Source organism: Argopecten irradians, chromosome 12 (genome assembly GCF_041381155.1).
Source record: "Argopecten irradians isolate NY chromosome 12, Ai_NY, whole genome shotgun sequence".
NCBI lineage: Eukaryota > Metazoa > Mollusca > Bivalvia > Pectinida > Pectinidae > Argopecten > Argopecten irradians.
Genome location: NC_091145.1, coordinates 11115965 through 11138723, shown reverse-complemented (window position 1 = coordinate 11138723; position 22759 = coordinate 11115965). Strand labels below are relative to the sequence as shown.

The following is a 22759-nucleotide window of genomic DNA, read 5'->3' as shown; positions in this document are numbered from 1 at the left end:
CCTGAAATGTCACATGTCATCATAAATGAAACGCATTCATTCCCTCTTTGAATCGTGCTTTTTTGTCCAATAATGCTAAATGTTCGAAGTTTTCAATGACAAAATATATTACATTTGTATTTCGGCTGCACTTAGTAAATAATTCAAAATTAATTAGTTACAATAAAATGTTGCATTTTGAAAGGATTAGGAAAATGTCATCCTGATCCGCCGTAAACGGTCATAGAGGAATATAGGATGTTTAGGTAATACATAAAGTTCTATGAAGGTCATCATAATTAACGCCGGTCTTCCTCCTAGCTGCAATATTATAGCACTAAGTAGGCCGAGTATGTGTATCCTGTATCCGTTCTACTTCATGCGTTAGCGTTATATCGAAAACAGCACTAAAGTTATTTTATGGCTTCCGCTGATAAAAGGAATTTTGTCTATTTCATAGAGCGTTCTCGCTGAGGCATACTGCCTGTCATATTCTGGAAGGTCTACGTGCCGTACAGATTGGTGTAGTAATTACTACATACCATGAAATATTCGTCAGGGGTACTTTCTTTTGTGGTTGAGTGGTTTTAAACTTATTTCGTGGGTAGGAATATTTGTTGATAGCTGATGGAGCACGGATTACAGTATTTAATTGTATTTTTATAATTGTTGTTTCATAGCAACGTAAAAAGCAACCGATTTTTTTTTGCACGTGAACATTTGATGTTTTACTAACAGTACATATTTTTGAAACTTGTTTCGTAGCCTTAATTGTTACAAATCTTATAACCTTTATCATGGTAGAAAAAATCATTCATCCCGAAGGGGAACAAGGGAACAAGGGAAATAAATCATCGAGTTATGATTGCAACAGAGGATCACAAAAGATCATGATATCCATCGAGTTATGATTGCAATAAAGAATCTTAAAAGTTCAAGATAACCATCGAGTTATGGCTGACCTAGAGGATATCAAAAGTCCAAGATAACCATCGAGTTGTGGCTGACCTAGAGGATATCAAAAGTCCAAGATAACCATCGAGTTGTGGCTGACCTATAGGATATCAAAAGTCCAAGATAACCATCGAGTTGTGGCTGACCTAGAGGATATCAAAAGTCCAAGACAACCATCGAGTTGTGGCTGACCTAGAGGATATCAAAAGTCCAAGATAACCATCGAGTTGTGGCTGACCTATAGGATATCAAAAGTCCAAGATAACCATCGAGTTGTGGCTGACCTAGAGGATATCAAAAGTCCAAGATAACCATCGAGTTGTGGCTGACCTAGAGGATATCAAAAGTCCAAGATAACCATCGAGTTGTGGCTGACCTAGAGGATATCAAAAGTCCAAGATAACCATCGAGTTGTGGCTGACCTAGAGGATATCAAAAGTCCAAGATAACCATCGAGTTGTGGCTGACCTAGAGGATATCAAAAGTCCAAGATAACCATCGAGTTGTGGCTGACCTAGAGGATATCAAAAGTCCAAGATAACCATCGAGTTGTGGCTGACCTAGAGGATATCAAAAGTCCAAGATAACCATCCTGATCGAGAGTTGTGGTGGCTGACCTAGAGGATACAAAAGTCAGAAACCATCGAGTTGTGGCGACCTATATCAAAAGTCCAAGATAACCATCGAGTTGTGGCTGACCTAGAGGATATCAAAAGTCCAAGATAACCATCGAGTTGTGGCTGACCTAGAGGATATCAAAAGTCCAAGATAACCATCGAGTTGTGGCTGACCTAGAGGATATCAAAAGTCCAAGATAACCATCGAGTTGTGGCTGACCTAGAGGATATCAAAAGTCCAAGATAACCATCGAGTTGTGGCTGACCTAGAGGATATCAAAAGTCCAAGATAACCATCGAATTGTGTCTGACCTAGAGGATATCAAAAGTCCAAGATAACCATCGAGTTGTGATTACAATAAAGGAAAAAAAGGTCATGATATCCATCGGGGAATGATTGCAGTAGAGAATCTCAAAGGGTCATGATATCTATTGAGTTATGGCTACAATAGAGGACCCCAAACCGCCAGGACAACCATCGAGTTATGGCTACAATAGAGGACCCCAAACCGCCAGGACAACCATCGGGTTATGGCTAGCCTAGAGGATCACAAAAGGCTATGATAACCATTCGAGTTATGACTAGCCTAGAGGATCACAAAAGACTATGATAACCATCGGGTTATGGCTAGCCAGAGGATCACAAAAGGCTATGATAACCATCGGGTTATGGCTAGCCTAGAGGATCACAAAAGGCTATGATAACCATCGAGTTATGACTAGCCTAGAGGATCACAAAATGATATTGTAACCATCGAATTATGGCTGCAACAGAGGATCACAAAAGGCTATGATAACCATCGGGTTATGACTAGCCTAGAGGATCACAAAAGACTATGATAACCATCGGGTTATGACTAGCCTAGAGGATCACAAAAGACTATGATAACCATCGGGTTATGGCTAGCCTAGAGGATCACAAAAGACTATGATAACCATCGGGTTATGGCTAGCCTAGAGGATCACAAAAGGCTATGATAACCATCGGGTTATGACTGGCCTAGAGGATCACAAAAGACTATGATAACCATCGGGTTATGGCTAGCCTAGAGGATCACAAAAGACTATGATAACCATCGGGTTATGGCTAGCCTAGAGGATCACAAAAGGCTATGATAACCATCGGGTTATGACTGGCCTAGAGGATCACAAAAGGCTATGATAACCATCGGGTTATGGCTAGCCTAGAGGATCACAAAAGGCTATGATAACCATCGGGTTATGACTAGCCTAGAGGATCACAAAAGGCTATGATAACCATCGGGTTATGACTAGCCTAGAGGATCACAAAAGGCTATGATAACCATCGGGTTATGGCTAGCCTAGAGGATCTCAATAGACTATGATAACCATCGGGTTATGGCTAGCCTGGAGGATCACAAAAGACTATGATAACCATCGGGTTATAGCTAGTATAGAGGATATCAATAGACTATGATAACCATCGGGTTATGGCTAGCCTAGAGGATCACAAAAGACTATGATAACCATCGGGTTATGGCTAGCCTAGAGGATCACAAAAGGCTATGATAACCATCGGGTTATGACTAGCCTAGAGGATCACAAAAGACTATGATAACCATCGGATTATGGCTAGCCTAGAGGATCACAAAAGGCTATGATAACCATCGGGTTATGACTAGCCTAGAGGATCACAAAAGGCTATGATAACCATCGGGTTTTGGCTAGCCTAGAGGATCACAAAAGACTATGATAACCATCGGGTTATGGCTAGCCTAGAGGATCACAAAAGACTATGATAACCATCGGGTTATAGCTAGCCTAGAGGAGGATCACAAAAGACTATGATAACCATCGGGTTATAGCTAGCCTAGAGGATCACAAAAGGCTATGATAACCATCGGGTTATTGCTAGCCTAGAGGATCACAAAAGGCTATGATAACCATCGGGTTATAGCTAGCCTAGAGGATCACAAAAGGCTATGATAACCATCGGGTTATGGCTAGCCTAGAGGATCACAAAAGGCTATGATAACCATCGGGTTATGGCTAGCCTAGAGGATCACAAAAGGCTATGATAACCATCGGGTTATAGCTAGCCTAGAGGATCACAAAAGGCTATGATAACCATTCGAGTTATGGCTAGCCTAGAGGATCACAAAAGGCTATGATAACCATCGGGTTATAGCTAGCCTAGAGGATCACAAAAGACTATGATAACCATCGGGTTATGACTAGCCTAGAGGATCACAAAAGACTATGATAACCATCGGGTTATAGCTAGCCTAGAGGATCACAAAAGGCTATGATAACCATTCGAGTTATGGCTAGCCTAGAGGATCACAAAATACTATGATAACCATCGGGTTATGACTAGCCTAGAGGATCACAAAAGACTATGATAACCATCGGGTTTTGGCTAGCCTAGAGGATCACAAAAGGCTATGATAACACATCGGGTTATAGCTAGCCTAGAGGATCACAAAAGGCTATGATAACCATCGGGTTATAGCTAGCCTAGAGGATCACAAAAGACTATGATAACCATCGGGTTATAGCTAGCCTAGAGGATCACAAAAGTCCGCTATAACTATCGAGTTATGACTGACATAAATGATCTCATGAAAAAGGTCACAAGAGGAACTCGAAAGGTCAGATTAACCATCGAGTTATGACTACAATAGAGGAACTCAAAGAGTCAGGATAACCATTGAGTTATGGCTGACCTAGAGGCTAGAGGATCTCAAATATCAAGATAACCTTCGAGTTATGACTACAATAGATGATCTCAAAATATCAAGATAATCATCGAGTTATGGCTGACCTAGAGGATCTCACAAGTCCAAGATAACCATCGAGTTGTGGCTGACCTAGAGGATATCAAAAGTCCAAGATAACCATCGAGTTGTGGCTGACCTAGGGTATCTCAAAAGGTCAGGATAATCATCGAGTTATGGTTGACCAAGAGGATCGCAAAAAAAGAGTTATGTCTACAATAGAGGATCTCAAAAGCCAGGAAAATCATCGAGTTATTGTTCATCTATATGATCTCGAGAAGGTCAAGATAATCATTGAGTTATGATTACAATAGAGAATCTCAAAAGGTCAGGATAACCATTTGGTTATGATAGCAGTATAGTACCTAAACATGTCTGCATAACAGTCGAGTTATGGCTGACCTAGATGATCTCAAAATGTCAGGATAACCATCGAGTTATGACTGACCTAGTTGATCTCAAAATGTCAGGATAACCATCGAGTTATGACTGACCTAGATGATCTCAAAATGTCAGGATAACCATCGAGTCATGACTGACCTAGATGGTCTCAAAATATCAGGATAACCATCGAGTTATGACTGCAATAGATGATCTCAAAATATCAAGATAATCATCGAGTTATGGCTGACCTAGATGATCTCAAAGTGTCAGGATAACCATCGAGTTGTGGCTGACCTAGAGGATATCAAAAGTCCAAGATAACCATCGAGTTGTGGCTGACCTAGATGATCTCAAAATGTCAGGATAACCATCGAGTTATGGCTGACCTAGATGATCTCAAAATGTCAGGATAACCATCGAGTTGTGGCTGACCTAGATGATCTCAAAATGTCAGGATAACCATCGAGTTATGGCTGACCTAGATGATCTCAAAATGTCAGGATAACCATCGAGTTATGGCTGACCTAGATGATCTCAAAAGGTAAGGATAACCATCGAGTTATGGCTGACCTAGATGATCTCAAAACGTCAGGATAACCATCGAGTTATAGCTGACCTAGATGATCTCAAAATGTCAGGATAACCATCGAGTTATGGCTGACCTAGATGATCTCAAAAGGTCAGGATAACCATTGATGGATGACTTAGAAGATCGCATACGCCAAGATAACTATAGAGCTGCTGACCCAGCTGATCTCTAAGGTCCAATAACAAAACACACAATATCATCCTGTCATAAATCGTCCATAAAGCTGGTTCGTGTTTAGTGGTCTCTTCAATATTAAAGAGGGCACCGCGGTCTGTTTGGTTCCATTGTGGGCCAGTAGGACAAACTGGTCACAGTCTTCAGTCTATAACATTGGTAATAATCTACTAAAACAATAAAAATGTACTTTTTATATATACTGGACCTATAAAAGTTAATGACGGGACACTCGTTTCAAAAGAAAGCACGATTTGTACGCGATTATTATTCATCACAAATATATTTTTATTATATTTTCTTATTAATATTTGGAGACTTTTTCTGTAAATAAAATAATAAACATCAACAATAATGTATAATTAATATAACATTTATCAATAAGATATTAGCGCAAGTAACGCCGGGAAATATTTTTATGGGAGACGGGACCTGGTACACGTAGACTACAATTTGTTTTGTAAATATAATATATGTTTACAATTTTTCTACGTCCCCTCCTACATGAACTTCACGTGAATATACATACATGTACCTATACCCGGATGTTTAAATGTTAATAAAAACAAGGAATAAATTTATTATATGCGATCATCTTGACATCGTGATGCAAAACAATGGCGTTTTTATTAAAAAGACTGACAAGCTATCACGATCCAGGTTGTGTTGATGGTACAGCGTAATTGCTTATTTGTGAAGCATGTTTTTGTCTCGGTCACTCGAGTGTGTCGAATTCATTCATAAGTCAGTGGGTACGTATGCAGCGAAGCAAAACCATAAACATGTACAGCAGTAGTGCTAGTGCCAAGAGATTGAGAAGCATCGTTTGTACTGTAAGCGGCCAGCCCTAGCACTGTGCTTGGTACCGCACCCGTTACGGGTACTGTTATAATCTATATATTAATGAGAAATCATTATTAAGGCTTGTCGGAAATCCTTATATAAATAAAGATAATTAATCTGTAATTGTAAAGACGCGAATTACCACGATTGTTTTCGTGAGGTTATAGACACACATGTCCGGCTCCGTGATCATTAAACCACACACCTTTTTGTAGATGGCCGCTTTCCCATTGATTTTAGCCACATCTCAACCGAAACCTATGATCTACCGTCAGAACTGACAGACCAAAACGAAGAGAAATTACTCTGGTAGTTTGGAATAAACTTAAATTTGTTGCATATTTTAAAAAGTGTATATCGGCGCACATGAAATCATTCATCAAATGTTGATATCTTCATCCCCCTGAAATAAGACGATGAAGCCGGGTAAAAAATGGTTCCCGAATTGATAACTCTGTGGTTTTTTTCCACAGTTCATCGTAAATATGATCGTCAAAGCTAGCAATACTTCTTTGATATCTATTAAATCAGTTTAAATGAATATTTTATTTTGGCACCGGAGACGAATAAAAATATCGATAGATATGATTTTCATAAATTAATTAAAACGTCCTCTTAATAGTGTTCGATTTCTGAACCTGAAATGGACGTTAAAACATTGCAGCATGGTCTACAGGGTCCAAAGTGCATAGCGATTTTTGGAAGTTGGCTTTGGAACAACTTCGCTTTTAGAATTGCATGTCCAATGTACAATCTAATCATTTTGTGCTCTCAGTTTAATGCAATCTAATATATTTGCAATCACATTTTATAAAGATCTTCTCAAGTCCTTTTGGGATACACAGAATAGAAAAGGGAAATAAAGTAGCAAATCTACCAGCATCGTGCAGTTAAAAAGTCATTTGAACTGAGGAAAGCTGGCTTGATAAATGTGTAAGTTGTTGTTTTGATCTACTGTGTGTTATGTACATGTATGTTTTGCTATCGATCCCTTTTGTACGGATGTAAGGAAACAATAAAGTTGAATTGAATTGAATTGAACTCTAAGTTAACATTCTGGACAAAGACAGTGCTACAGCTGCGAAGCGAGTAACAGGAGAGACTGAAATCACAAAAATATCTATGAAATCTGAATGAAAAGTTTGGTAAAGAACCAAACGAAGGTAATGTTGTGCTGGTATTAGCCTTAAGGCTGAACTCGAACTAAGATTCACGGCACTTCATGACCTATGTACTTGGTATACCCATCAGGGTCTCAGACAATCTCGGTTACCCATGTGGGCGTGACAACACACATTTAGTAAGTTGTGATATCCAATACCATACTTTGTAGGGGGCCATCCATAACAAATGTCACTTATACAATAACTAAAATGACTCTTTCAAAAATTGATCTATCTATTTACCTTCAACTTTAAATGCTGATCGCTTCCAGAGTTCAAACGTCTGGCTTTGACCGTTTAACTTCCTACATATTAAGTATCATTTTTTTTTCCAGTGTGCCTCGGGCTAGTTGTTCGTTCTTTTTTGAAATCTGATTTAATTTATAGCCAGATTGAATGACAGACAGAAGGATACACCCAGGGTATTGTTAATGTAATTATCACATTACAAACATTGAAAAATGACCAATCTCTTTAAAAATAATTAAAAAGAATATTTTATATCTTGTGTCAGTTTAAACATATTTGAGAACTTGGCCTTAGCATAGAAAGGTCAACCCTTCTCGACATTCATCTATTTCCTTTTCACGTCAATTAGAACAGTTTTTAGATTTCACGAAAACTTTGTTGGGGCAATTTAGTGAATCAATGTGTTGTGGTAGAGAACTTTTGGTAAGATAAGTTCGTGGATTCATTCTTTTCGTGTCGTCTGCAACTTAAAAGCATCGTTCTAAGATTCCCGTGATCTTTAATGAAGGTCAAGGTCATTCATTAAAAAAAATGGTATTTACTAATCCTAGTATGCAAAATATTGTGTACATATGAATCTCTCAATTATCAACAAGACATTGTTCAAATATACTGGCCACTGTGACCTTGAATAAAGCTCAGATAATTAATTTGGACAAGCATGCTAGCCATTCTTTCAATAATGCTACCTCCCGAATATCAGGTCTCCATGACACTTGAGTTATTTAAAGATTTACTCCCGTGACCCTGAATGAAGGTCAAGGTCATTCATTTGAGCAAACTAATAATCCCTTTATCCCACCTTGGTCCATACAGGTCAAATATAAAGATTCTAGGTCTCACAGCCATTGACAAGAACTTGTTTAAAGATTTCAACCTATTTTATCCAAGTTACCTTTAATTGAGGCAAATGTCATTTATTTTAACAAACATACAAGTCCTTATCATAGCATGTTATAGGTCGCTAGGCGATGCACATATTGACAAGATATTGTTTAGCCTATTTGACCCATGACCATGAATGAACGTCAAGAGTCAAGGTCATTTGTTTGACAGTGTCTTATCTTCGCATGCAATATCAAGTCTCTGTATTTAAAGTCAAGAGTCAAGGTCATTTGTTTAATAGTCCCTTATCTTCGCATGCAATATCAAGTCTATGTATTTAAAGTATTGACAGGCCATCTACAGATGTTTGCTTATCTGAGCCATGGCATTTAATAGAGTTCAAGGTCATTAATTTATAAACAAACTTGGTAGTCATTCACCCCAGCTTGCTACTTACCCATTATCAGGTTTCTGGGCCTCTTTGGACTGTAAAAGTTTTTATGAACTGAGAAAATGACAATAGATGTCTAACAATACCCTCCACACTCCACACCCACACTATGGTAGGCAGGCTTAAAATTATCATTTGTACTGCTCAAGGAAATGACATATCTAATATTTAGCTTCCTTGTATAACCTTCAATCAGTTTCATGGAAGGAACGTCCATTTTATCAATGTTTTTGCAAGCACAATTTTCTGATCATCCTGCTCTCCCTCCCCTCACACAACATATTTAGAATGATTACTAAATGAAACAAAAACAAACGAGTAAATTCTGATTGGCACATATATTCATCCACTTTCATTAAAATCATTTTACATCATAAGGTCATACAATGTATTAATTATTCATTGTTAAATACTACACTAACCTCTATAACAAAACCACTGCCTACTACAGTCATCCCTCTCTACTGGTGTTCTCTAAAGGTGGTCGGTATATACAGGTTTTACTGTAACCTCTATAACAATACCACTGCCTACTACAGTCATCCCTCTCTACTGGTGTTCTCTAAAGGTGGTCGGTATATACAGGTTTTACTGTAACCTTTATAATAAAACCACCTGGATATAAAGACCACTGCCTACTACAGTCATCCCTCTCTACTGGTGTTCCCTAAAGGTGGTCGGTATATACAGGTTTTACTGTAACCTTTATAATAAAACCACCTGGATATAAAGACCACTGCCTACTAAGTCATCCCTCTCTACTGGTGTTCCCTAAAGGTGGTCGGTAAATACAGGTTTTACTGTAACCTTTATAATAAAACCACCTGGATATAAAGACCACTGCCTACTACAGTCATCCCTCTCTACTGGTGTTCCCTAAAGGTGGTCGGTAAATACAGGTTTTACTGTAACCTTTATAATAAAACCTCCTGGATATAAAGACCACTGCCTATTAAGTCATCCCTCTCTACTGGTGTTCTCTAAAGGTGGTCGGTAAATACAGGTTTTACTGTAACCTCTATAACAAAACCACCTAGATATAAAGACCACTGCCTACTACAGTCATCCCTCTCTACTGGTGTTCTCTAAAGGTGGTCGGTAAATACAGGTTTTACTGTAACCTCTATAATAAAACCACCTAGATATAAAGACCACTGCCTACTACAGTTATCCCTCTCTACTGGTGTTCTCTAAAGGTGGTCGGTAAATACAGGTTTTACTGTAACCTTTATAATAAAACCACCTGGATATAAAGACCACTGCCTACTACAGTCATCCCTCTCTACTGGTGTTCCCTAAAGGTGGTCGGTAAATACAGGTTTTACTGTAACCTTTATAATAAAACCACCTGGATATAAAGACCACTGCCTACTAAGTCATCCCTCTCTACTGTTCTTTAAAAGTGGTCGGTATATATATATACAGGGCTCGCTGTATACAATAGCTATCCAAAATATCTCAAATTGAACACGTTTTAATAGTTTTTCAGAAATTAAATTCTCACGCATATTTTAATGCAAAAGTAGAAGAAATGTAATAAGTTGTTTAATAAATACCATTTTCCTTCTGAATATGACAATGAACACCCAGTATACTATTGTTCCTATTTGAAAGAAGTTTGTTTAAATCGATTCCTAAATGATTTTCAAAACAAATAACATCCATAAACAAATGTTGAGTTTTTACATTAACATAGATATCAATGTGTACATGATTCTATATAATTTTATTCAAAAGCATGTTAAAAAAATAATACTATTAGTCACTTATAGAATCACATTATTTACTCAACATTAATGTGAATATTTAACACAAATTCTTTACTACATGGATTTCCATTTCTACCACTGACAGAAATCAAACATCTAGCACACATTTATATCACATATAAGTCTGTATCACAAATTCAAAAATGTACAACCAATGAAAAAGTGGCCGAAGTAAAGAAATCCCTAGAAAGCTCTGTGTATACAGTATACTACATGTGTATTTAAGCTGGGTTTTTATTATAATAAATTACTATATTATTATATTTCATACAATTTACTAATCTATATTATTTTCTTACAATTTCTTTCACAAAAACAAGATTAAATCATCCTTTTATGATGTTATCTGCAAAAAGACAAAGTACAAGCCATAAACAGTTCTATTGAGTTACTGTTGAGACCTTAACACCATTGTAATTTTTTGACAATCATGTATATATATACTTGGTGTTTTTTTTACAAAAACTATCACAAATATATTTAAATATACATATCTACATTGTATATTGGCTTTACACATGATTGATTGATTGAGTTTGAGGTAAGTGATGCTTACATATCCACAGGAGTAAAATTTCAGCAGTTCCCTGGCGCAGGAGTGATTTTATATTGTTTTTCAACAAGCCTCGACAAAGCCTTTATAGACCTGTGACAAAATCTGAAGGTCTGACGGAATTTATACTTGAAATAATTACTTTCACAAACTGTTGAACTGGTTGTTCCATATAAATGATAACACCTCACGTTTATTTAATTCCTGACTAAAAATTTTCAATATGTGGATAACTCAAATTATACCATGTGGTGCCATAGTCCTGTCAATAGTTTACTTGGTTTCTCTGTATGAATATGAACTTTTTCTCAGCAGTAAACACTCGTATATTTTGGACAACTGAGTTGTCAAAAAAGATGATATCAAATACAGATTGACTTTAATATTTACATTTTGCATTTTCTTTTTGCACAATACCGAGTTATCTTTTCTTGAGAGAAAGTTTTTATATTAATCATAAAATATCATTCATAATTCATCAAGTGTTTGCAAGCATAACGTCACAGACTTAAGAAAAATCTCTACAAATTTCAGTCATAAAATAACAATGTCAGCATTCATACCTACCCACAGCGGCAGATAACTTTGTATAACATGCAAAGATGGAATAAATTCCTAATTTTTGAATTTTGTCATGCCCCTGAGTCATAGAAAACACCACAGGTGATATTAGACATCATGATTCAGCGATCTCACACCTTAAGGTGATACATTTATTCACTTACACTCATCTTTTATCACAATACTACCATAAACCACTTTAGTTTTGTGTATACAATATTTCGCGTCCTCGTTTCCACATATTCGCAAATACAAATGTATATTAATCTGCGATCAAAGGCTGTTAACTATGTTCATATATTGTAATCACATTTTATACAATTACACGTATTTGCAAAACATTTGAATTTGCATTTGATTTCAATTCCCTCATGAAATTACGCGAAAATATATATCTCACCAAAATACAGTGATTTACAGTACCAAAATAATTTTTATACACTTTCAAATAAAGCAAACCCATTTAAAAGTATCAAAACATGATTATCATTATTAAATAGACATCAATCAAACATATTTTCAATGTTTTCCACAACATGATTGCTGCCTTCATTATCCTGAAAACATTAATATTATCACCACATCCACACCAAAAATCATACACACAAAGCATCATGTTGTATCCCTTACATAAACTCTTTCATTCTTGTGTTTTTAGGAAAAAAATCTCCCAACAGGTACAGATACAGATAAAAAAAGAATGAAAATCAAAAATTCTTTAAATTACATGTAATAGTTTACATCCCACATCGAGCCACCACCATATTTTTTTTACTATCTAAAAATTAATTTATTAATGGTGCCCAAAATACGTAAAAAGATACACAATTTGCATTCTGATTGTGTTGGGTTAAAAATTAGATGGTACCTCTGCGACTCAATCAACATCTACTAATAAATTGACTTTTAATTGTGCATAGTTACCAATACTTTTTTAAGTTTTAAAATTCCTCGTACTTTGATTATGTAAGATTTTTTATTCTTCAAAAATCTTAGATGTTTCTTTCACAAATAAATAACCTAACAACAAAATTCTGTCCAAAAGAACAGCTATGAAGTTATTCAGCTCTATGAAAAGATACCTTAAGCCTGTGAATAGTTTCTAGCACTTCAAAAATACTAATTATATATTTTAATTTCGATTGTCGTAGGATTATGATAAGATAAATGGCATGAGATGTTAGGATTCAGCACCGACACCTCAGCAGTGACCTAAAGCTACGGCGATATATCCCTCTCATTTCACGCTGGCCACGGCTAGCTTGGCTGCTTCCTCAAATCCAAAGGCTGCTTTTATGGGAAGGTTGCTCTCCTCAAGGATTTTTCTTCCAGCTTCAACATTTTGTCCTGAAGTGAAAAAATCAAACAGGATTAATTTTAAAATTAGAAAAACACGCCTCTGCTTCAGGAAGTTGAAAATTCTCCTTAAAGTAAAGATGATATGCTTCAGCAGAAAAGCAAATGGTATGAATTAGCCTTTTTGGGTCTGCCTCACTTGCCCATAATAATCAGTCCAGCTAATTATAACATCTTTTATTTCATATACCTTGGGACAATATATTCAATATATTCAATAATAAAACGAGTCGTTAGGAAGTAAGTTTATGTCACGATTATGAATTTTATATGATTATGCAGTTATCTTTCGGTACACATTTTCAGGCATATTACAGGGTAGGGGAGATAACCATGACAAAATGTACTCAAACATCAGTATTGTGATTTGTTTTACAAGCTTTTGGTCATTTAAAAGCCTGCCAGATTTTAATGGCTGTGGAAAGATGAAGTTGCCACTTTTGAAAGAATATTTTACCCTGTCTGAAAAGGTTCTCCCGGGAAGAATCAGACAGCTGAATTTTTGAGGAAACTTTCAGTCAGAGATTCAGTCAAATGGGATTTGAACTAAGAAACAATCAGCAGGAGGGAAAGAATATTGGCTGTTACAAGTCTCACAGTCATGTGTATTAGTGGTGGAATGTTGGACACATAGCCACATGGTTACCAAAGTTCCTTCATAGAAGAACAATATAAAATGATCAAGCAGAGTTGCCTACCTTCTAAACGAACCACCAGAGGGAGCTTCAGGTTGATCCTCTGACAGGCTTTAAGGATACCAGTGGCGACAGTCGCACAGTTTACAATACCACCAAACACATTCACTAGAATTCCCTTCACCTACAAATGTAAAAAGGAAAGAGTCACTATAATAGTTTGCTATATGTTAAATTTCAAAAGACTTGCCTATTATCCAAAATATGTTTGGTTCCGAGATAATTAAAATCTGTATTACTATTCAATTTGTTATGAGAAGATTCATCTTAAAAGCATTTATCTTAACTCACTCACCCCTAAAGACACATTTGGACTCTTCTACTTGAAGAACCAGAATAGTCCATTATGAAACTTGAGGGGTGAATGGGATAAAATTAAATGGAATACCAAATTCATGTCACATATTCAGAGAGATATAGTTTATTAAACTGATAAAACTGTTATTGGTTCAATGTTTTTAGATCTAAAGCATAATTTTTCAAAAAACACAAAACTATTGCTATAACTTAACATACATGAGAATCGGCAGTAAGTAGCTGGAAGGCGTCATACACTTGCTGTTCAGATACTCCACCTCCTACATCCAGAAAGTTGGCTGGTTCCCCGCCGTGAAGTTTGATGATGTCCATCGTCGCCATGGCAAGACCAGCACCATTTACTTCAAACACAACAGAGAATAATGACACATGATAAAAGACACTGTACACAGGAATATGGCATGATCTCCAAGGACCAATGAGCAGTCAAGGATGCTACACACCAAATATGGTTCAAATCAATTCAATGCATTAAGATTAATTTTAAAGACATTTATGCTAAATTCATTTTTTATTCCCAAGCTTGCTATTGTACAGATTTGCTTAATATAAAAAAATATCGCTATATACTATATAAAAACACCAGGAATTAAATGCATTGCTGGCCAAATTTTTCACCATCTTCGGTAAAAGTTCTGTAAAAAATTTTCTGGGCAATGTCTGCATGTGTCACCGCACCGATAATACAATCAGATGTTATTCTTCACATATATCAACACTAACCTGTTCACAACCCCATCACAATAAGTTTAATCCCATGTCATTATGAAAGTTTGCAGATTTGGGGACTACTTTGTTTTTGTTTCCGAATCCATATGCTGACGTCACACAGTTCCGCACAAATGAAATTTAATTATTTTTAAATGCAATTCCTGATAAAATATCTATGCTTGTTACATATCATTTACATTTTTTCGTGAACTAAAAAGATAGTTTTGATGAACATTTTTAAGTTTTATACAAGGGAGAGCACTCCAAACGGAACATCCTAAAGAGCTGATTCGACCGGAATCTGACAGGAATCTGGTAAAATAATTGGCCAGCGATGCATTTCATTCCTGGTGTTTTTATATAGCATATAGGGGTATTTTTTATTTGTTTATACTATATATTATTGACTGAACGTCAAACTCCTGTGGTTAAACCCTCATTTTTGTTTTTGCTTGATGACTAGACAATTTTAAGGAAAGCTAACAGACCACAAACATCACATAAATTAGAACCTTATGACTCTAATCGCAAAATTAAATCATCGCAAAAGTATTTAGGCATGTAACCACAAAATTCAGTCTCTGTAAAAATAAGTTGGTTTGGAGTATTGCTGCTCATATTTAGAAATTCAAAGTCATATTTAATTTAACGAAATAATAAACAATTTGATGATCATCATCAAAGAACAAACATGTTACCTAAACATCCGATGCTACCATCCAACCCTATGTAGTTCAACTTGAGTCTGTTCGCTTCAATCTCCCGCGGATCTGTTTCACTGGTGTCCTCCATGTCAAATATTTCTTTTTGTCGGAATGCGGCGTTGTCATCAAAATTTAACTTGGCATCAAAACACACCACTGTAAAGTGATAAATAGATTAAGCCATATTGCTGTAAACTTCATCATCAACAATAAAACTCTTAGCATCTATACAAAATTAATTTCATAGAAACCTGGTACAATCTTCCTTGAATTCCCAATGCATTCAGCATTAATTGATAAAGAAATATTAATACGTGGGGATCGAGACACTAAAACCATGTGGGCTGAGTACAATTAACCACCAATTAGGAGATTATGTAAAACAGCAGAAATCTGGAGGTTTGTTTTGGAGACGGGACACGCAAGTGTCATATCTTTCAAACTGGAGACAATTTTTTTCCCCTTAGAATTTTGGGAGTCTCCCGTTTAAAGTTGTATTTCTTGTAATTTTCACCATCACAAACTCTCATAAAACATAAAATGTGTGAAAATGGATGCTTATATATGATGGTTCAGAATCATGAAAGCACCAATATAATATTGATATAGTGGTAAATGTGGCATGAAATATCACATGTTTTGAAAAAAACTCCAGAGTCAACAATATGTTTCAAACTTTCAGGTAATATCGGCAACTGAGTTGCATCACGTGACTGACATTGGCAATACCCGTATAGATCGGAACCTCCCGAGCCGTATCACGTGGTCAAAATTGGCAAGATTCGTACAGGTTGGAATAAATAGGAACAGTTCGGATATTTCCAAGCTATTTTAAACATATACACGTTTAATAATTTGAAGAATGCGAACTTTACAATAGTTGGTAAATATCAAAAGTTTAAAACCGAGTTGCGGAGAAAAATATATAGAACACTTTAAATACTTTTTCTATGCCAAAAACACAGCAAGTTACAGACCATACAACTTTAACTCAAGAAATAAACACACTGATCTTCATATCAACATTATAAGTCCAGGTATCAACAACATCTGGTTGGCAAAGATGGAGCCTAAAGTCTTCAAGTTAAGATACCAATCCTTACTGTACTTTAACACACTCACCTCGTCCATCTGGGGTCTCTCCGAAGGGGTTAATCTCCAACTGTGTAGCGTCTACCTTCACAAATAGGTTATAAAGTCTGGTGATTTGTGTCGCTGCCTGGAATGTAAAGGACAAGAACCATTTCAGTATTCAGTTAAAACTAAATGATATCTTTAATGAGGGTCAAGATCAGTCATTTTAACAACTTTTGAAGCTCTCCAACATGTACAGAAGAATATGTTTAAAAACAAACACATTTACAACTAAAATTTATGGTTATAACGTTGTAATATCTATTTCTATCAAGGTATCTATAAGACATCTTGTATAACAAAGTGATTTTGTTGGTCTCCAGAGGTTCATTATAACCGCGGTTTAGTCTACATGCCAGATATCAAGTTTCGAGGACTCTTGGTTCACTGAAAAGGCATGTTAAGATCTTATTACAGTTGTCCTGTAATAATGTATATCAGGGAAAACTTTAAACAGCCTTATTAGCCCTTCACTCCAGTATGCTACACACTTTGCACAATTCAACCAAGGATGAAGCCCTCCTGAAAGTTCACTGTCCTTTACCTCTTGTAGATGTTCTCCGGTGAAGTCCAACTTCTCTGCCATCCTAAGGGCTTGTTCATCTGTAATACCTGTGACAATGTCCACCGCTTCCTAATGAAACATAATAGAATCTAAAATAATGTTATTGCTATCCCCACTTCCAAAAATCAAATGACATATTTCTGTTTAAGTTACACATAATGCTAATTGAAGGATCGCCGACGGGTAGCGCGCATGGCTTTGTAATGCTACTACATTTGCTCCCACAACGAAAACATGGAAACATGTGTGAGTACGAAACAAGGCTATATACTGCTTGGATATTAGTCAATTGATTGATAGCTCTATATTTCATTACCTTTAATACCCATAATCAAATTAGATGATCAATTTTCAAAATGAAAAAAAAAATTATTATGATCTACTCATCATGATTTAATACAAATAAGATTTGCTTGTAAAATTTTAAAATTGTCAGTTTGTACTCATTCTTAAATACAATGACTTTTCTTGTAAATTCAATAAACCAGCAATTTCATTAAAATTGGATTTATTAGACTATTTCTACCTTAATAATAGAGTCGGGATCTTTTTCCGCCGTCTCCTCGATATCTACACCTCCATGTTTGCTGCCAACCATGACAGGACCGTTGTACCCGCGATCCATCACAATGGCGAAATACGTCTCCTTGGCGATGTCTAAAGCTTCTGCTACCATTACCTAAATAAACAAAAATATTCAATTCAAAACTTAAAGGTCGAAGGCATCAATCTAATTAGAATCAGACATGTAATTTTGCTCCACTATGATACTCTACATTACACTCCAATAAAAGTTCTAACAGAGCCCTGTACGGGGGTCACCTCGGCATGACCCCTATGGTCAGCCAATCAGTGTGTCGCCTATGGAATATTCGGAGTGGTTGATTCATTCGAAAGTGTAAACGGCTAAGTGTACTTCCCGAGATGTTCCGATTCTAGGCCAGAGGTGGAGTGTAGTGTAGTGTAGTGGAGTGTAGTTACAAGTCTAATTTTAATTAGATTGCAAAGGCATTTGATCCTGCATATGAAATTTGAGACAAACCCCTTAAGTACTTTATGAAAAACTTCAACTACCAAAAACTAAGATGGCTGCTGGTTAGCCATCTTGTTGACTGATTAGTCCCAAAATGCATAATGTACAACTAAGATGCTAAGAGAAAATATGCATGAAATTTGAGAAAGTTACCTTTCGTACTTCCTGAGAAAGAATAATGTTTACAAATGGACACAAGGACAACAACAACAAGTTATGTCATAAATATATGAACTAAAATATCTAGTGCTAACCTGGTTGACCTTGACCCCATCAGCTGCCGTCTGTTTCGTTGTCAGTTTGTGACCGAGCATGCTTTCTACGATTCCTTCTACTTTGGATGGACTGAAAAGTCAGAAAGAGCAGCCAGTACAAATTATAGCCTCACAATTCTCAAATCTCTCACAACCATTCCCAATCTTACAAAATGTTTGTAGAATTTTATTACTTGTGACTTTATAAACTGAATAGTCCAAATAATATAACCATTTTTTAACGCAAGCCGGGAAATATTTATAATTACAAATGTATATATAAAAAGATACATTGTTGAAAATCAAAATAACAAAAGATTTTACCATTCAGGAAAACAAAGTTTTTACATAACATTTACTTTTGTGTTATCAAAAGTTTAAAGATGCTGATGATTTTTTCTATATCAAAAACAGGAGCAGTCATTACTGTCAAATTTGTATTTTTCTTCAGTTGCAAAAGTTACTTACCCGTACTTTATACCATAACCACCATTGAAAAGATTGACCTTCTAATTTAACTTTAACTTTAAAAATAAATAAATGCGTCCTGGCACTATAGAATTAAGTACTAATTGTGCATCCACCAAAAGCAAAGTCAATTATTTTATACAATTTTTTGTGTTAATTTGACATATATTTACATTAAATGAATAATTTCCATGTATTGTTCAAATAATGAGAGTTGTTAATGCTCTGTCGGCGTCGGAGCATCGTTATAGGTAATAAGGCTGTGTAAATTTTTAGAAATATTAGCATGGCTTTCCTTATATTTATTACCCAGTAACTAACACTTATCAGGACCTGTAGTATTAACTTGAAACTCACTCTTTGGTTAAATGTACTCCTCCCTTAAAACCATTTGAAAATGTCCCCTTTCCTCTTCCGCCAGCAAGAATTTGAGCTTTTATCACATATTCATCAACCTCTGAAAGAGAAAATATTTTAATAATAAACAGGGCTTTTTTTCAACATGATTTGGGGCCGAAATTTGGCCCCGTTCCCCATGGCAAAACTCTAAATTTTCCCCAATTCAAGCCTTAAATTTCCCAAAATCAAAATTTCTTGAAAACTATATCTAAATATATTACATGAACTTAGCTGGTTAAGACTTTAAATATTTGTGAATTGGCTTCAGAAAAGTATATTAACTACATTAGAAATAAAAAATCTTATTTGTTATGCTTTATTTCATATTTCATAATTTTCCCCAAATCCTTGTTTTGTTGCACATTTTCCCAAAATCAAAGAGCGCCTCCTTTAATAAGGGCACCCCCACGTTTTTTGCTAAAAAATCAACTAATTTCATACAATTTTTGTGCCAGATTGTGACGATTTGTCTTTGCAGACGTTAATGAAATACAGATTTACATCAATCTGATGCCTAACAGATATTCAATCAGCTTGTATAAACACTAAATTTATTGCACTGAACAACTAAGGATATCTTTGCCAAGTATTTATGTCAAAATGTAAGTTGGTTATTATAAGTTTCAGAAAATATGAAACTAAAAGCAAGATGACTATAGTCTGTTTCAGAAAAAAAAATATCTAAAAATGGTCTCAAATAACGGCGCCCCCCTAAGCCATTTACCTGCGCCTGGCACCCTCATTAGGGAAAATATGGTATATGGTACCTACTTAGTCTTTCTGAAGCTTTTTTAGCATCCTCCAGGCTATTGACCATTACAAACTTCTGAACAGATACACCTCCATCCTCCATCAACTTCTTACTTTGGTATTCCTGTAGATTTAGGTCTCGAGCTGGCACTGTTACTACTCCTGTCTGTTAATTTAAATACCAAAGTGGAATTCATCTCTTCAAAACAATAACAAAACATCTAAAACTAATGGCAATGAAAATAGGTCAAATAAAAAAAAAAAAACAAAAAACAATAAAAGCTACATCATCCATCATATTCACAAGTAATATATTTGACGTTTATAATACAAAAACGAAGTCCATTTAAAATCATTTAAAAGTAAATATTGGAAGCCGGCCATGGATGTCAAACTTCTGGCCATTTTGTATTTTAATCAATAATTAGCTGTATTTGAATGGCTTTGATACATGTAGATAAATGGCTATTGTTTAATTATCATACCATAAAATACCTGACTTATATGTTATATGTACTGTATATATGGCACCATACGTAATGGCATTATGATGGCATTACTATCTTGTCTGAAATATACATAAAATCTTCTGAATTGTTTTATAATTCTGTATTTTGTACTAATTCATGGAATAATTCAAATGATTGCTATCTAGCATATTATTATCTCTAAGTGACAAATCACACAAGAAATCAATCTGATCAGACAGGTCAGGGGAGGTAACTCCTTCCATCTAAGTCAGCTATGACAGTAGGCAAGTGCATTCTATTTAGGTTTAACCTGGCTGTGGTACCGCCTGATTTGGGCTAAATTACACTAGGATTCCTGTCTAGTGCCCCGACCAAGAATCAAATCTGTGTTTCTAGTGAAAAAATATGGCTCTATGACTGAGCCAAAGAAGCATGAGATTGTGTTTAACACTATTTACAAACCACACTGATCTGCTCCTTTTACACTTAAACAGCTAGGAGCTCCTCTTCGTACGATCGAAGAAGAGACAAACGTTTGTATGTCTGGAACAGGTTGGGGACACTCCCATATATGCAGGATAGTTTTGCATTTGAGTAACAGTCCTGTATTTAAGGGATAATTTTGTTCTGCAAATACAGGATTGAAATGAAAATTGATAAAGTTGCTTTAAACATTGTTATCAAAAAAGGTCGTCATAATTTTACATGGCATCATCACTAATACAACTTTCCCCATTATTACTCAAATGGAAACAAATTTCATTATCTAAATAATTGTAAAAGTCACCAAGAAAATCATATAGTTAAAGATGCCAGTCGCTGACAAATAGTAATTTTTCACTATTAAAAACAGGAGCAGACGATTTAGTATTTTTCTTCAGTTACAAAAGTTACTTACTTTACACCATTACCACCATTCAACAGTTTGAGCTTCTAATTTTACTTCAAGTTCAAAATATGAAAAATAATTAATTGCATCCCGAAAAAATTCCGTGCCATTATATCCTATATGGAATGAAGTACTGATTGCGCTTGCACCAAAGGCAAAATAAAATATTTTATATCATTTTTTGTGTTAATTAGACATATATATACACGATTAAACACCAATTACTGTTCCAATAATGAACATCATTTATGCTCTGTCGGCGGTGGAGCATCTTTAACTAGAATCCAATAGTTCATACATAAAAACATGAAGTCTTCAATCAGTTATGTGACTATCTGAAAATTATGACGCCCTTTTTCGATACAAATTTTTTAAACAAGTTTATCAATTTTCATTTCACAAAATCCTGCATTTGCGTAACAAAATTATCCCTCAAATATTGGACCATTTATTAAATGCAGGACTATCCTGCATATACGGGAGTGTCCCCAATCCGTGGAACTATGAGATCAGTTTCACAAGAAGCATAAGGTTATGTTTCTGGTTCAATTATTAACTTGCAGTGTATGCTAAGAATATGGGTTTAGGTATCAAGTCTTATTAAATCATTGGCAACAAGTTTGTTTATGTAACATGATCCGGATTGCAGTCACTAATTAACTCTATCTTAAACTAAAGAGTAAACAATATCTTAAACATTGTTTTTAGAGAGCGTGTTCGTGACACGGCCACAGCATTGACTACAAGTATTGACATATATGACCTGGTGCCCTAAATCCATTTGTAGGGCATATCAGAGATAAAGTTTTGTCGAACAGCTGATCCATTCGGATGCAACAGTTATGGTTATTACAAATGACAAGATCCGGGGTGTACCGAAATGAAAGCTCGTTATCTAACACGAAAACACTGATCCACATTTTAAATTAATTGTCAATGCATGTTTAAATTAATCTAAGCCTAAAAACTACAGTAATGCACCACTGCCAACCTTGCGATTCCATCTCCCTTTGCATAAGCACCGGTACGACGAAAGTCGCATGGACGACCGCAAAAACTGGATAGGCGCAGCCATTTCTAAAATCTCGGGGTATCGCGAGAATTCGTTACTAGCCTCTTCACCTTGACGTTCTATTTTGTTGCGCATGGAAATATAGTACCATA

The 22759-nt window shown here is 35.7% G+C and overlaps 1 protein-coding gene across 2 annotated transcripts; it reads right to left on the bottom strand.

Moving 5' to 3' along the window:
* Nucleotides 1-9289: 9289 nt before the first annotated feature.
* Nucleotides 9290-22757, bottom strand: LOC138336567 (succinate--CoA ligase [GDP-forming] subunit beta, mitochondrial-like). Of its 2 annotated transcripts, XR_011210440.1 has the most exons (12): nucleotides 22587-22757; nucleotides 20258-20402; nucleotides 19445-19544; nucleotides 18620-18710; nucleotides 17859-18011; nucleotides 17312-17401; nucleotides 16756-16852; nucleotides 15628-15789; nucleotides 14417-14559; nucleotides 13904-14024; nucleotides 9916-13196; nucleotides 9290-9408 (listed from the first exon to the last, which is right to left on the bottom strand). XR_011210440.1 is itself a non-coding variant. In XM_069286084.1 (11 exons), the coding sequence occupies exons 1-11, from the start codon at nucleotides 22740-22742 to the stop codon at nucleotides 13087-13089; spliced, it is 1368 nt and encodes a 455-aa protein (XP_069142185.1). In that variant the 5' UTR covers nucleotides 22743-22757; the 3' UTR covers nucleotides 9290-13086. The 2 variants fall into 2 exon arrangements, 1 of the variants encoding a protein (XP_069142185.1); XM_069286084.1 differs by having other exon boundaries at nucleotides 9290-13196.
* Between the last annotated feature and the right edge of the window lie 2 nt (nucleotides 22758-22759).

Excerpts from the sequence above, each read along its gene's own strand:
- LOC138336567 (XM_069286084.1), bottom strand. The coding sequence starts at position 22,742 with ATGCGCAACAAAATAGAACGTCAAGGTGAAGAGGCTAGTAACGAATTC. Across the intron at positions 16,853-17,311 it reads CCGGAGAACATCTACAAGAG|GCAGCGACACAAATCACCAG; the intron begins GTAAAGGACAGT and ends TTTACATTCCAG. Across the intron at positions 13,197-13,903 it reads TCTGGTGGTTCGTTTAGAAG|GACAAAATGTTGAAGCTGGA; the intron begins GTAGGCAACTCT and ends TTTTCACTTCAG.